At 41.9% G+C, this 15,313-nt stretch overlaps 2 protein-coding genes across 5 annotated transcripts in view; both read left to right on the forward strand.

Moving 5' to 3' along the window:
* rps6ka1 (ribosomal protein S6 kinase a, polypeptide 1) overlaps positions 1 to 4,456 on the forward strand; it is a 64,081-nt gene extending 59,625 nt beyond the window's left edge. For 2 of the 3 annotated variants that reach the window (XM_061843392.1, XM_061843393.1), the window contains exons 18-22: positions 554 to 715; positions 960 to 1,036; positions 1,107 to 1,224; positions 1,296 to 1,433; positions 2,458 to 4,456. In XM_061843392.1, the coding sequence (XP_061699376.1) occupies positions 554 to 715; positions 960 to 1,036; positions 1,107 to 1,224; positions 1,296 to 1,433; positions 2,458 to 2,580 (618 nt within the window). In that variant the 3' untranslated portion in view covers positions 2,581 to 4,456. The remainder of the gene's footprint in view (positions 1 to 553; positions 716 to 959; positions 1,037 to 1,106; positions 1,225 to 1,295; positions 1,434 to 2,457) is intronic. The other variant, XM_061843394.1, reaches the window with a different exon arrangement.
* A 1,088-nt stretch (positions 4,457 to 5,544) lies between these two features.
* On the forward strand, positions 5,545 to 15,175 carry pole2 (polymerase (DNA directed), epsilon 2). 2 transcript variants are annotated; one of them, XM_061844946.1, is made up of 19 exons: positions 5,545 to 5,657; positions 6,197 to 6,297; positions 8,302 to 8,377; positions 8,474 to 8,551; positions 8,674 to 8,767; positions 8,844 to 8,918; positions 9,576 to 9,659; positions 9,779 to 9,835; positions 9,914 to 9,962; positions 11,605 to 11,677; positions 11,946 to 12,118; positions 12,191 to 12,280; positions 12,341 to 12,395; positions 12,478 to 12,537; positions 12,657 to 12,734; positions 14,449 to 14,557; positions 14,635 to 14,811; positions 14,896 to 14,963; positions 15,037 to 15,175. In XM_061844946.1, exons 1-19 carry the CDS (start codon positions 5,587 to 5,589, stop codon positions 15,053 to 15,055), a joined length of 1,587 nt encoding a protein of 528 aa, XP_061700930.1. In that variant the 5' UTR covers positions 5,545 to 5,586; the 3' UTR covers positions 15,056 to 15,175. The 2 variants fall into 2 exon arrangements, with proteins under 2 accessions (XP_061700930.1, XP_061700929.1); XM_061844945.1 differs by lacking the exon at positions 15,037 to 15,175 and having other exon boundaries at positions 14,896 to 14,994.
* The last annotated feature ends 138 nt before the right edge of the window (positions 15,176 to 15,313 follow it).

A 15,313-nucleotide genomic window follows, 5' to 3' on the forward strand; every position in this document is an offset into this window, starting at 1 on the left:
TTGGATTGTCACGTCGATGCAATTTACGAATACAATGTAAAAGCAATGTTGTTTCAGCGTTGTAAGACAACGTTGATTCTAGGTCAGATTGTGACGTCGTCGTAATTTACAAATACAATGTTAAAACAATGAATTTTCGATGTTGGACGTGGACCTTGTTTCAACGTAAAATCCACGTCTTGTGCCGGCTGGGTGGTCGCCAGCCAATCCCAGGGCACATATAGACGAAAAAAAAAACATTGTAACTCACAGTTTAGAGCGTTCAGTCGCCATCAAATCACTTTCCTCCAAATCGCTTTCCTTCAAGATGATTTGAGAAAGATAATCGGTACTTAAATCATCAAATAAAACTCTATGCGTGGGACCATGACACAAGAAACCACATTCCGTTCGTGCCATACTTGCTGTTTTTTTGTTGTTGTTTTTTTTACTGCATCCTTTCACATTTATAGCATAGAAAAATAAATACATTCGGCTTATGTCCTTAATGTCTTTGTAAAACGGAATATTTGATGAGATCATTTACTAATGCATTTTCTTCTTTCGTGTTGAGGTCGTGCACAGGGACCTGAAGCCCAGCAACATCCTCTACGTGGACGAGTCCGGGAACCCGGAGTCCATTCGGATCTGCGACTTTGGCTTCGCCAAGCAGCTCCGCGCCAACAACGGCCTGCTCATGACCCCGTGCTACACCGCCAACTTTGTGGCTCCCGAGGTGAGCCCGCCACGTCTTGTCCCCGGTTTGTTACAAAACGAATGGAAGTCGGAAAACGTCGGCTCGCCTATTAAAAACCTGTAAGTCGGGTCATCGTCTATCTTATGGCGCCAAGAGGTGAATTTGTGACTAGTTAACAGTGAATAAGAGTTATTGTACTGGAGCACACAAAGATGTATTTTTCACATTCAACCTATTTTTTTTTACTTTGTAAAATGCGAAAACAACAAATTGCTATTGGTAGGTGTTGAAGCGTCAAGGCTATGACGAGGGCTGTGACATCTGGAGTTTGGGAGTTTTGCTGTACACCATGCTGGCCGGGTAAGTCGTCGCACGCTCAGGACTGGACGTCCATTTCCATACGCATTACTGTCCCGCTTTCTTCCGCTAGTTTTACTCCGTTCGCCAACGGACCCGAAGACACTCCCAACGAGATCCTGAACAGGATAGGCAACGGTCACTTCAGTTTGTCGGGGGGTAACTGGGACACGGTGTCCGACGCCGCTAAGGTACCATTTGATTTATTGTTTGCTCCCTGCAGCGTGACTCTTATTTAAATTGCTCTCCTTTTTTTTTGCAGGACCTTGTGTCCAAGATGCTCCACGTGGACCCGCACCGGAGGCTGACCGCCAAGCAGGTCCTTGGGCACCCGTGGATCGTCCAGAGAGACAAACTCCCCAACAGCCAGCTCCCACACCAGGACCCCAAACTGGTCAAGGTGACTGAGCTTCACTTCATTCTCCCAAAAATGCCCTCCAAAGTAGAGAAATGACGCTAACGTCGCTAGCAAACTAATCCAGTTTATATGTACAGTATAGTGTCGCAATTTTGCTTATACACCGATTTAAGGCGTTGTGACATACAGTAAAACCTCGGTTATCGACCACAATCCGTTAGAGAAGCGATTTGTTTGAAAACTGAATCGATATTTCCCATTGCAATTAATGGAAAAATAAATAATGCGTTCCAAGTCTAAAACATTTGGCTTTTAAAGCATTTTTTTAGCTTTTCCTTATAATAAACTGCATAGTAGGAATACATATATAGTTTAAATGCTTTATATAATAAAATAATTTAAGATATATATTTATTTTTTGCTTTAAAATTATGCTTTAGTAGTAGAGTATACTAGGCTGGGAGTGCATTGCCGTATCTGTTGTGACTCGGCCCCCAGCCATGTAAACTTTTTTTAATCAACAAAAGTGCAGAATAACTTTAAAAAAAATAATAATAATGAGGGGGAAAAAAAACAAAAAAAATCTTAATTTTTACAAAAATTAACATCCAAAAACCTTAACTCGTAACTCGAGTTAATGAAATCTTTGGGGGAAAAAAACGAAAATGCAGAAATCCTAATGGAACAGAGCATGAAAAAAAGCAATGCAAAACTATCAACTACAGTATCATATCTTTTCGGTGGGGGGTGACTTGCCCCATGGAAGTTCCTTTCTTTTCCCAAAGAACTTATCTAGTGTCACTTCTTCAGAGCAATGATTGCGGGTTAGCAGTCCTCAATGGGGAAAAATAAAGGAAAGTCAGTAAATGTAGCTACCGGGACACGTCTGCGTACAGAGGCTGTGTTATACAAAGCGCGTTATGTTATTTCCCAGTTTTGTCGAGGGCGTTCGAGTAACCGCTTTTCGTTCGTAAACAGAAGCAAAAAAAAAAAAAAATCGCAAAGTTTGAGTTTGAAAACAGATTTGTTCGAGAACGGAGTATTCACTGTGCAGTGACTGTTCCAGGGCGCCATGGCGGCCACGTACTCGGCCCTGAAGAACTCGCAGCCCACCCCCGAGCTCAAGCCCATCGAGAGCTCCTTCCTGGCACAGCGTCGTGTCAAGAAGCTTCCGTCCACCTCCCTGTAGACGCGCCCTGCGCACCCACCAGCCCAGCCATCCACCCAACCAAGCAGGTCGCTTGGGAGGGCACCACCAGCCAAGGAACACTGACCGTGACCCTGAAACCCCCCCACTGAAAGAACTCATGTTGGGATGGCTAGCTGATCGCCATTTTAGTGGACCAGCCAAAGAATACGGATTGGGGGGGGGGGGTTGTTTGTAACGTGTGCGTGCGTGTACCTGCATGAGCAACCATGCCGCACAAGCCCGGCTCAGCCACCGTTTGAAGTCGTTCAGCTTGCTGCACGTTTATCCGTCTGCCTGTTTTTGTCCGTTTCTGTCCGTACGTGGATGCATGCGTGTGTAAAGAATGGCGACAGCTTTACATTCGCGGCTTTGCGCTGCGGAATCCCTTTTGCGCCGGCAGCACCACGGCTGCAGTAAAATCCAAAAATGCTGTTTGTTTGTTTGTTTTGTTTTCTTCTCTTCGGGGTGGCTTGAGGGGCAGGGACAGGAGAGATGCGGGGGTAGTCGTGTGAATAAACAAAAATCTAAAAATGTCTATTTCTGCCATAAATGCCTCCTTTTGGCTTTGGTACTGCCAGAACATCCTGGGAAATGTCTGTTCTTCGTTTACGTACGTTTCTTTTACAGTGTCAGTTGCATGACTTGCAGCGTGTGCCGTTTCCTTCTCTGTTTTTATTCGACAAAACATTTCGTACACTGGTGGCTTTCTGAGAAAGAGACGCGGCATGTTTAAACATCGATATTGGCTTTGCGGTTTTTTCTTTATTCTTTCCTTTTTATTTTCCCGATGATATTTTGAACGCCGTTTTCCGTGCTGGCTGCTTTTGGTGTTGATTTTTTGTCCATGGAAATTGTTGGTTTAAATTAGTGCAAGACAAACTCGAGCATATGTGTTTAAAAAAAACAAAGAAAAAAGGTCTCGTTGTGTTTTTTTGACGAGGCCAAGCAGACTGTTCTATCTGTGGAATCGAGCCTGTTTTTTCTCCCTTCATATATTGTATTGATCACTCACAAAAAGTTAGCGGTATCGGACTTTCAGGGAAAATTGGAGAAGTAACCTAACTTGCAGCTGAACTAAATTTGATCGCTAAATTTGCACAACTTTCTGCTCTCTACTAAGGAAGCGAATTTAAAAATCCCCAACAGGCATTTAATCCATTCACATTTCCAAGGGCACTTTGACTTTCTGAGACTCTTCCAGTCTCCCTTTGTGGTCAAATTCACGTTTATTTATTTTTTTGATCAATCGGTTGATAAATCACTTTTCTGGTTCAATTAGAATTTTCATTTAAAGTCTCCTCTTGATGATTTTACGTCATGAGACCAAAATGACTCCTGACAATTGATAAACAGTAGACAGGATTAATGTCATAAGAAAATGACCACTAAAAGTTGAGCCTGTCATCAGCAAGTTGAGCACTGGTAGAGTTGCTGATATTACACCTGAAAGTCCATATCCCAAACTTTTTTTTTGGGGGGGGGGGGTGGTTCTGTATCTGTCAAGTCAAACTGGTTGTGAAATCACAAAGACTTTTTCTCTTTTCACTGTCTATTTTTTCTCTTTTTTTTTTTTTTACTTTATCGATGACATCCAAGTGTCAACTTCCCAGGGTAGGTCCTGCTTTCAGCTCGGTGCCTAAAGGCCTACTTGACGGGGAACGTGTCGAATGTCTCGTGAAAAAGAAGGGAGGGGTTGCGTGGCTCCCGGATCGCCCACCCAGCTTTCTTACCTCAAAAGGGATCATAAAGTTGTGTCATTGTTTTTTTTTTTTTCATGGTGGTGGCAAAAAAAAAGACATTGTTCCTTTGACTAAATGTGTGGTGTGTCTTATTGTATGATAAAGATGAAGATTTTTATATCTTTAAAAAATATATTAAAGATTCAGTTGCTACAGTAACTCTTGTATTCTAGTGTTTTTCATGCTGTATATATGTTTAATATTTTTAAGATAAGTTCAATTTAACTCAAGTAATTTTGTGGAATTGGTAAGTAGTTTTATTTTTTACATCCTGTTACAGTATAACATTAATATATAAGGTCAAATTGACCCACATGTTTAAACTTTGGGAAAATATTGACATTTTTGCTTACGTTTTTTGAAGTATATTGTCGACCCAGTGGCGCCACAGGTGACCAAAAGGGGCAGACAATTCTAATTTGTGCAGTTTATTTTTAAATATTTTCATTCACACCTTGTCAAGCACAGACATACACTTAATATCTCTCAAATTTCAAAGGCAACGCATGGCGGCGGGGGGGGGGGGGGTTGGGGGGGAGTGGGTCATCTCCAGTTTACATAACGCGTGGTTAAAATGGAACAATACCTCCCCCGTGTGTCTTAAAAAGATTCAGGATTTGACATTTTTTTTAAAAAAATAATGTTACTCAAGATTGTGTAGTGAAAATAATTTAAAATGTAATAAAGCTAAATTTCCCCTGCCGGAGTTGTCACTTTACCATGAAAGTTTTTGTGGATAAGCAAAAGAAAATGACATGTAAGGTGAAATATACTTTTTAATTATTAGGAATAAAATATATAATACAAAATTAAAGATATTGAATTATTTAGACTAAAGAATTAGAAAATACAATAAAAAGAATTGTGTTCTTTTTTATGTGTGAAAACTTATGTGGTCCCCTTGCAGGTATTAAAAATGTTGAATTTTTAAAAACTAATTTAAAAAACCCTAACATTCACCAAAGTTAACGTTTCCGTTATAAAGTTACAAAAATAAAATACAGGTAGTTAGTCAACGAGCAATACCGAGTAAATAACATATAAATAAAATAAAATAGACGATAACGTAACATAAGTGAGGCTTTACATGTCACTTTGAAACATGAATGCACTTTTTCCCCCACGTGATTTTATTGCAATGTGTGAACAGAATTGTTTTGTCAGTAGTCTATCGACTTTATTTTGTTGAGGAAGTGACGACAAGAACTATGCGGAAGTAAAACATTTGGCGCCAAGGCTTGAGAGAGTTGCCCAGAAGTCAACAAAGATGGATGCCGCCGGGAAAACGAAGTTCCGAGTTGTGACTGCCTTCAAAATGCGGGGGCTCATTCTCCGACCGTATGTATAACCAACTCGTTTCTCGTTTTAAGTATGTTATTTTAGCCGCTGTTGTAACGATAAAAGTTGTCTTTTCTGTTGGCGACGTTTATCAATGACCATAACAAGTCATTTATCACCAGAGAGAGGCTTGGATCGCTTTCCAAGGGCCTTTTGCTCTTTTTAATTGGTCATTTTCCACACCTAACTCCTTAAAATGACATTTTATTGAAGGTTCACTTCACTTCTATCACACGATCCAAAGTATCGAATTTTCATTTCCACAACGAAGATTTTTCATTGACACTGTCAATGGACTATTTAACAATGTGTTTATTATTGCTCTTGTATCGTGTAGAAAACAAATCATTTATTCGGTGAACTGGGTCAGGGTAGGACCAAAAAAAAAAGGGGGGGATAATTATTAACATCAAACATAAAGAGTAGACTTATTAGTATCAAATGTCCTGAAATATACACTCAGGCTAAGCGAAGCTATTGCGCATTTTGTCAAAGCTAAATGTTGCTAATTTTCCTGTCTTGTTCGAATCCCGTCCAAGTGAGGCCAGCAAGTACCTGGTGGAGGTCCTGCAGCCTGTCAAAACCTCTGAGCTGGATGACGTAATCGAAAGAGTGCTAGATGCTGTTGAGAAGCAACCATGTGAGTGCTTTTTTTTTGTTATTGTTGTACATTATCTATGAACTTTGATTTAGGGCTGGGCCAGATCCGATTTTATTTGTCGTGACGATTGCTTCATTTTAGCAGTTTCCATACGTAGAACCGAAAGGACTTATTTGACAAAAGCACAGTCAGTGTTGCCATATTGGCATTCTGGTCTGTGTCTTTATTGACCTTTGCTTACCACTGAGGCATTATATATATTCATTTTCGCTATGGACGTGTCAGAAAGACAAACACAGTGAACGTGCATATATGTCTAAATTTTTGTTTTAAGGTTACGGTTAGGATATAACGTATGTTAGCCCCCTCTATGTACAAGAAGGGGGGCTATGAGACTGGGTGATCTCCCAGTAAGCGTCTGCTACGTACCCAGAGTTCTCCTGTTAGTCACGCATGCGCATTAATCTCAAGGAAACTTTTCAGCACGGGGGAGCGCTCAGACCGTCACACCGGAAGGCAGTCACAGTCAATTGACCCCTCCGTGGATATTGCGCAATCCGCGTCACTGACCAATCAGAGGCCAGAGATCTGCATAGACCAAAGCCCGTTTTTGCTCCCGCCATTTTCTCAGACAACATTGCATGGTCCAGTATAGGTTTAGTTAGCGTTTTATCGCGTATTTGGGTCATTTAACAAAAAAAATGGTTAAGAGGTGTAGTCACGGACTTTGTAATAGTGACGACAGGTATCCTGAAAGGCTAGTTGGTGGAGTTCGATTCGTACCCTTTCCAAAACCGAAGACCCAGTACGAAAAATGCCTTCGATGGATCAAACTTTGTGGAAGACCGCATCATCAACTAAATCCATCTAATATCAACCGGAACACATGTGTTTGCACGAAGGTATGCCCTATATTTGATTTTCAATACATGTCTCGTATAAATGAATTCGAAGTTCTTCGCTAGCATAACACTGCTGCGTGTGAACGATTGACACAATTATTCTTTGTTGAGCGATATTTAGCGATGATCGGACTGCACAAACGTATCGATTTCTTGCTGGCTCGCGGCCAGAAGCTTAACCAGACTGTGTTTGCACGAAGATATGCCCTAAATTTGATTTTTAATACACGTCTCGTATAAATGAATGAGACGTTCTTCACTAGCAAAACATTGCTACTTGTGAATGATTGAATGAAATCAGAAGCATGGCGTCTCTCTCAGTTCAGAATGTATTGTATTGTATTTGCCATTTTTCTGTTTGTCTTACGTGAGCGCACGTGGCGTGACGTCACTTCAGGAGGCGTGGCTAAGTGCCCTGTACGGAGGGGTCAATTGCTCTGAAAATGATAGAAATACAGTATGTGACCCATTTGTACAATACACACACTGCAGTGATTCAGAAACTTTTGACCTGATGTATGTCCTTCCAACCTGTAAATTTACTTAGTGTTTGCTTCGTACAACTCAGTTTGACAAAATCGTATTTATTATGTTAAATTGTTGAATTTTTGACATTTTTCCAAAAAGAAGTACGTACTGTAAAGAAAAAAAAATATTGAAATTAAACTTGTTTCAAGGCTTTTTTTGATATCAGTGGAAGTAAATCAGGTCACTGATGGTGTAGTGGTACACACGCCTGACTTTGGTGCGGGGAGCGTGGGCTCGATTCCCGCTCAGTGATGGTGTCGATATCTGCCCTGCGACTGACTGGCGACCAGTTCAGGGTGTTGTCCGCCTTTCGCGTGAAGCTGTGTGGCTTCGACTCCAGCTCTCCTGTGACCCTTGTGAGGATAAGCAGCTTGGATATTGGATGGATGGAAGTAAATCAAATGCCAGAAGGGGGAAAACTAAGTAGCCAAAGGTGTTTTGAAGAAAGTTGTTGTCATTGCTTTTTCTATAAGCGGAAGGGTGGAGATAGTGTCAAGTAGGATCTTGGATTTATTGGATTTTTGAAAAAAAAAAAAAAAAACACTTTTATTTGAAGGCCTTATCGCTCAGCCCCAATTGTAGTCTCCTGTATGTGATGGTGGTCTTCCGAAAGTGTCTTCTAGCATGATCGAGCTAGCGGTGGTGGAAAACGCAGTGGAGGACTGCTCTCAATCCTCCGACGAGGCCGCGTAAGTAGCTCCGACGTGACGCCGTGGAGCGACACAATGTGTCTTTGTGCTATTTAGAATGTGACAATTTCTCACGATTTGAAAACTCATTTCCAGAAATAACATTTTCAACATCATCGGAGCGTTCGACGTGCCCAGATACATTTACAACGCGGAGCGGAAAAAGTTTGTCCCGTAAGTAAACGTCGTCGTTTTCTCTTTCTTGTTCATGTTGAACTGTAAAGTGGGACAGTGAAAGACGGCGGGAAAATAAGACCAGTGACACGATGAACAGATCCGGCTCGTGTTGTTCTCAGCGTCCATTTGACCAACCATCCTGCTCCGAGTCTGTGCGGTGTCGCCAGAGACAAGGCGGAACTTTTTCGGGAGCGCTACACGATCTTGCAGCAGGTTGGGTTTTCCTTCCGTTCCTCTCGTGTGGTACAGTATTTGTGAATATTTCCTTTTTTTATGTCTTTGTTGCCAGCGCACACGTCGACATGAGCTGTTCACCCCGCCTGTCATCGGAGCTGCTGTAGTGCCGAATCAAAACAAATTTCAGGTATCTTGTTTTGTTTTGTTTTGTTTTGGGTTTTTTTTCATTATATCTTTGCTTTTAGGTGGAAAGTGTGTGCCCAAATTTCTTATTGTCACAAATCAATATTAACAGTCCAAATGTGTTCTGTTATTTTTACAAATAATTACCGTAATTCCGGCCTACATAGCGCATGTGATTATAAGCCTCACCCCGTACATTTGTAAAGGAAATAACATTTGGTACATCCATACGGCACACCCGTGTAAAAGCCGCAAGTGCCCACATTGAAACACGAGATATTTACAAAGAAAGACGGTACACAGAGATCTCTTACTCGTTCCGACATAATAATCCATCGTTCCTGTCTCCGTGATGCTTTATCTATTATGTGTATTATGCGTTCGGTCTTCCAACGACTGCCGTACAACCGCCCGTGCGCAGATTGTAAACTGGGATGACTTCATTTGTTCCAGCTCCTGTCACAATTGAATGCAATGTGGGAGTTAATTCGCTCTCAATCAAATGTGTCCATTTTAATTCAAGATTCTTGTTACGTCGCTCAGTTGATCATAAGTAGTGAATACGTTCCTCCTAGTTTTATTCTGCTTTCGTCATGTGACCAGCAGACATTTTCTTTTTTTTTTTTTTTTTTTCTGTCTCTCTCTCGCTCATGTGATCCAGCTGAAGACTGTCGAAGCTTTACTCGGCAGCACTTCCAAACTGGGAGGTGTGATCGTACTGGGCATGATCACGCAACTAAAAGAGGTGAGGCAGAAGCAGGCCACGTGCGTTTTGGTCCACTTCGGATCACAAGGAAACGTCGACCTGGTCGTGCGTCTAAATTGCCCCTTTATTGTTGTTGTTGTTTTTTTTTTTTTTTTAAGGGGAAATTCTACCTGGAAGATCCAACGGGAACAGTCGAGCTCAATATGTCCAAAGCAATATCCTTTCATCTATATATTTTTTTTAATACCTGAATTGATAAAGTCTCAAGTTATTTGCTTTAACTCAGAAGCCACCAGTTTCACAACGGCCTTTACACTGAATGCACTTTCGTCCTGGCTGAGGGTAAGATCAATCAATACTTGCTATTGCTGTAAATACATGAGTTGTTGTAGTAGTAGGTAGGAAGTAGTGAGTAAGTAAGTAAGAAGTAAGTAAATAGTGTCCTAAAAGTCAACAGGGGGTGGATCCAACCTACAATTTCAAGCAAAATATTCTTCAAAACCTAGAAAATGGGTTTGCTTGTGTGTGTACAGTAAACCACCCTCCATCGTGTTTGTTACAAACACACAATAAGTGAAAATCTGCAATATAGAGTTTGAAAACCAAAATAATATATATTTTTTTAATATATACCGTAATTTCTGGCCTATGAGCCGCAACTTTTTTCACACGCTTTCAACCCTGCGGCTTATGAGGTAATGCGGCTAATTTGTGCATTTTTTTTTTTTCTAACAGCCGCAAGGGGGCACTCGAGCGGAAAAGGGAAGAGTGAGACCGGTGGAATATACGTGCCGAAGAAGTGACTTTTACCGGTCCGGGTCCGTTAGCACTAGCGCTAGCATGTTACTGCCGTGTCTCAGTGATTTTTACCAGTATTTTTTTTTTTTAACGGGCCCTGTTAGCACAGTGGCGCTAGTACTAGCATTAGCGCGGCAGCGCTAGAGTTAAACTCTGTGTACCGTCTTTGTAAATATCTGGTGTTTAAATGTGGGCACTTGCGGCCTTTACACATGTGCGGCATATGTATGTACCAAATGGTATTTCCTTGCAAATGTACTGGGTGAGGCTTATAACCAGGTGTGCTCTGGAGGCCGGGAATTATGGTCCTTGAAATTGATGTAGGGCACTGGTGTCAAACCCAAGGCCCGGGACGCCAGATCTGGCCCCCCACCACATGATTTTATGTGGCCCGCAGAGCCAAATCTAGAGTGTAAATTTCCATTATATAAAATTTCAAATTGTCATCTGTCATAAATGATAAAGTTGAGATATTACTAGCATTTTTGTGTTACCAAATGTAAATAGTTGGGAAAACACATTACCCTTGATTTCTGATTCCAAAACTAGTTCATAAATTGATGATGTAAATATGAGGAGATGATTAAATATTTTTGTTCCACAGTCATGACGGCCCTGTGAGGGAAACCGGAACAACGATGTGGCCCGTGGGGGAAAAAAATAAATGACTTTGACACCCTTGGTTTAGGGTGTCCAAACAGACTTTGAAAACAATGCACGTGCATTTAAAAACATAATACATGAAAATGTCAACATTATTTACATAAAAAACTAAAATAAGGTGTTTGCACCCCAGAGAGAATCAATTGCTTTCACTAATTGTTCAAAGAATGTTTTGCTACACAAAACTAAGTTATTAAATTTATTCCAAGTGACAAGAAATACTGTATTGAAAATATGGTGTCCTTCATGTTTTATGAATGGTTATTTTACATTTGTCCACCAGTTGGGATACGATGTGTATTTCCATTCTAAGTAAAGAGCAACATTTCTCTCCTTTCGGTTTTTTTTTTTTGTTTTTTTTTTTCCTCTCAAGGATGCCTTGCTAACTGGAATGATAACGGATATCCACTTATCAATATCGCAATGGTCCATCTCAGATGAAATGACCTTTCACCCTTTAAGGGTCCACTGTAATGGGCCCCTCTCCCAAGCTAACGATTTCGACCGACCTTGTTTCTTTCAGGCCGGTACGAGGACTCGGTGTTCCACGTCAACGGGTTTGGCGCGCCGCCGGTAGAACCTTCGTCGGCCACGAGGTATAGAATTAAATTTGTCCTCAGGTCTGTGAGCCCAACAATCTAAGCAGCTGCTCCCCCGTGGCGCCTCTACACCCATAAAACATCAAATAATTCAATAATTCCTGCTCATTTTTCGAATGATTACACTCTTGTTGCGCTTTATCAACACCCCGAGCTTAAATGGAAGCAAAATTCCCCCCATAAGTGAGCTTAGCCCAGTGACGACGACGTGCCGAGAGCGTCCCACGTCCTGACGGGTTGCCGGGACCCCCTCTTGCGCCGCCAGGGCCTACTTCGGCAACGTGAACTTCTTCGGCGGGCCGTCCACGACGTCGGTGAAGGCGTCGGCCAAGCTCAAGCAGCTGGAGGAGGAGAACGAGGGGGCCATGTTTGTCCTGGTTTCTGACGTGTGGCTGGACAGCGTGGAAGTGATGGAGAAGCTCAACCTGATGTTCTCAGGTGGGTGCTCCGCCTCCTCCGCTCCCAAAAACGCAAACATTCACGTCGGGAATTTTCCTGGGTCGTGGTCAGGCTACGCCGAAGTGCCTCCCACCTGTTTCGTCTTCTGTGGAAACTTCTCTTCTGTCCCGTACGGGAAAAGTCACGTCAGATCGCTTAAAGGTTAGTTCTTCAACGTTTCAGTTACAAAAGCATTTCACATCAATATCGTTTTCCTTTTAGAGTCGCTCAAATTGCTAGCTGACAGCATATGTGCACATCCCAACATACACAACAAGTAAGAGGATAGATGCACGTACCATCTTTTTATTATTTACATGTATTATTTCACTGTTTCTGTCCTCTTCTTTTCCCTACAGTAGCCGTTTCGTGTTTGTTCCCGGCCCCGAAGATCCAGGCCCAGGCGCCATGCTGCCGCGGTAATATTAATAATTCAAAATAAATCATCTCAATCTGTTTGGATGGGAGGGGAGGGGGGGCACATGTGAATGCCAAAGCGTCCAGGAAATGGACAAATGTGGATTTATGTGGCCCGCAGACCTCCACTGGCTGATTACATCACTGAGGAGTTCAGAGAGAAGGTTCCTTTCTCCGTGTTCACCACCAACCCATGCAGGTAAACGTGCGGCGTACTCGTGCCAACTGTCGACGGAAAATTCGGGATATACAACACAAGTTATACATCGACCAAAAAAAAAAAAAAAAAGGGCCGTAATTTCCGACCTGTAAGCCGTGACTATTTTCCACACGCTTTCAACCCTTGCGGTTTATGCGGTGATGCAGCAAATTTGTGCTTTTTTTTTTTTCCCCTAACGGCCGCAAGGGGGCACTCGAGCGCAAAGGTTGAGCGAGACCGGTGGAATGTATGCGCCGAGAAAGCGACTTTTACCGGCCCCGTTAGCGCTGCGCTAGCAGTAAAGCTGTGCTAGCGTGTTGCTGCCGTGTTACTGGCGTGTTTCAGTGATATTTACCAGTAAGTTTTATTTTAACCGGCCTTACTAGCTTTAGCGTTCTGCTAGCGTTAGCGCCGCATTAGCGTTAACCGCTTACTGTGTACCGTCTTTCTTTGTACCACAATTTCTGGCCTATAAGCCGCGGCTTTTTTCACACGCTTTCAACCCTGCTGTTTATGCGGTGATGCAGCGAATTTTGTGCATTTTTTCTAACGGCCGGAAGGGGGCACTTGAGCAGAAAAGTTGAGTGAGACCGGTGGAATATATGCGCCGAGGAAGTGACTTTTACCGGCCCTGTTAGCGCTATGCTAGGGGTAACGCTGTGCTAGCATGTTGCTTCCATGTTACTGGCGCATTTCAGTGATACTTACCAGTAAGTTTTATTTTAACCGGCCTGACTAGCTTTAGCGCGCTGCTAGCGTTAGCGCCGCATTAGCGTTAACCGCTTACTGTGTACCGTCTTTCTTTGTACCACAATTTCTGGCCTATAAGCCGCGGCTTTTTTCACACGCTGCGGTTTATGAGGTGATGCAGCTAATTTGTGCATTTTTTAATGATGGCCACAAGGGGGGGGGCACTCGAGCGGAAAAGGTAAAATTGAGACCGAATATATGTGCCGAGAAAGTGACTTTTACAGGTCTGGCCCTGTTAGCGCTGCGCTTGCGTGTTACTGCCGTGTCTCAGTGATTTTTACCATTGAATTTTTTTTTTTTTTTTTTTTTTTTTAAACCAGCCCTGTTAGCACGTGCGGCTGTGCTAGCGTTAAAATCTGCGTACAGTCTTTCTTTGTAAATATCTCGTGTTTCAATGCGGGCACTTGCGGCAGCTACGGCGTATGTGTGTACCAAATGGTATTTCCTTGACAAATGTACTCAGTGAGGCTTGTAACCAGGTGCGCTCTGTAGGCCCGGAATTGCGGTAATAATAGCTAATTAATAGCTAAAACCAAAGTAATGCAATTAGTAAGGCCATTCATTTAGCACTGCGAAGGATAAAGAATATACACAAGTATTGTCGTCACTGATGTCTGCATGTAATGTAAAGGTTTATGATTACTCCAACATTGATGCTAGTTTTGATAGCGCATCTATGGCATTTCACATTAGGAAAGCAAATTTTATTTAGCGTATTTCACACACAAGGTAACGCGTAATGTGCTTTACATGATGAAAAAGATACCAATACAAATAAAACATGTAAAAAGGGAGAAAAAATACAAATGACAAAATATATAAATAAAATGAAATTAAAAATCGCTTACAGGGCAACAAAATATTAAATGTGGAAATGCTCTCAAAACCTGAATTTAAAAACATTCACACGGCTATGTAAACGTGGTTATGGTTCAATATATATATATATCGTATTTCAAATCAGGATCCAATACTGCACCCAGGAGATCATCATCATCCGGGAGGACTTGGTCAACAAAATGTGCAGAAACTGCGTGAGCTTGCCCAACACCAACTTGGATATCCCCAACCACGTCAGTCGTCTTTCTTTATACCGATACATAAAATGAATTCATTCATCCATTCATTATTGATTGTGATGCTTTGCCAGTTCGTGCGGACCACCCTGTCCCAGGCCCACCTGGCCCCGCTGCCTCTGCACGTCACCCCCGTGTTTTGGGCGTACGACTACACCCTGCGCCTGTACCCCATCCCCGACGTCGTGGTCTTTGCGGACAAGTACGACCCCTTCAACATCACCCACTCCGACTGCATCTGCGTCAACCCGGTATGCAGAGCTCCAATTTGGGAACGCTAAATACGAATTTTCAGTCCTGTGATTTGATTTGATTTTTTGTAATCTCTAAACAAGGGCTCTTTCCCAAGAAGTGGTTTTTCATTTCAAGTCTACTATCCATCCAACAAAACCATTGAGCAAAGGTTGGATTATTTTCTATGTATTTGGATTTAAAAAAAAAAAAGAAAAATTAATATTATTCTTATGTCTCCACAGCAAACTTCAAGAACTTTAAAGAGATGAGAAGTTTCCTTTTAACTGTATATGGAATTAAACTGTTGTTTTTTGTGTATATTGTTTTTAAAAGTGTGTTCTGTAATGAATAATGTTATGAAATGCAGTTGTTTTGAATCTGAACTGTCCATAAAAACTTTTATTAACTGTACAATAAAACTTTTGTCTTTTTTTTTTTTTTATGGGAGCAACATTCTGCTGTATCTGTTGCTAGTGAAAATAAAGTTTGGCACAACAGAAAAATGTTTGTGATTTTTCT

The sequence above is a fragment of the Syngnathoides biaculeatus genome, chromosome 15 (assembly GCF_019802595.1).
Source record: "Syngnathoides biaculeatus isolate LvHL_M chromosome 15, ASM1980259v1, whole genome shotgun sequence".
Taxonomy (NCBI): Eukaryota; Metazoa; Chordata; class Actinopteri; order Syngnathiformes; family Syngnathidae; genus Syngnathoides; species Syngnathoides biaculeatus.

Coding starts and splice junctions, on each gene's coding strand:
- pole2 (XM_061844945.1), top strand. CDS start 5,587: ATGGATGCCGCCGGGAAAACGAAGTTCCGAGTTGTGACTGCCTTCAAA. Junction 8,378..8,473: donor CAATCCTCCGACGAGGCCGC/GTAAGTAGCTCC, acceptor ACTCATTTCCAG/AAATAACATTTTCAACATCA. Junction 8,919..9,575: donor CGAATCAAAACAAATTTCAG/GTATCTTGTTTT, acceptor CATGTGATCCAG/CTGAAGACTGTCGAAGCTTT.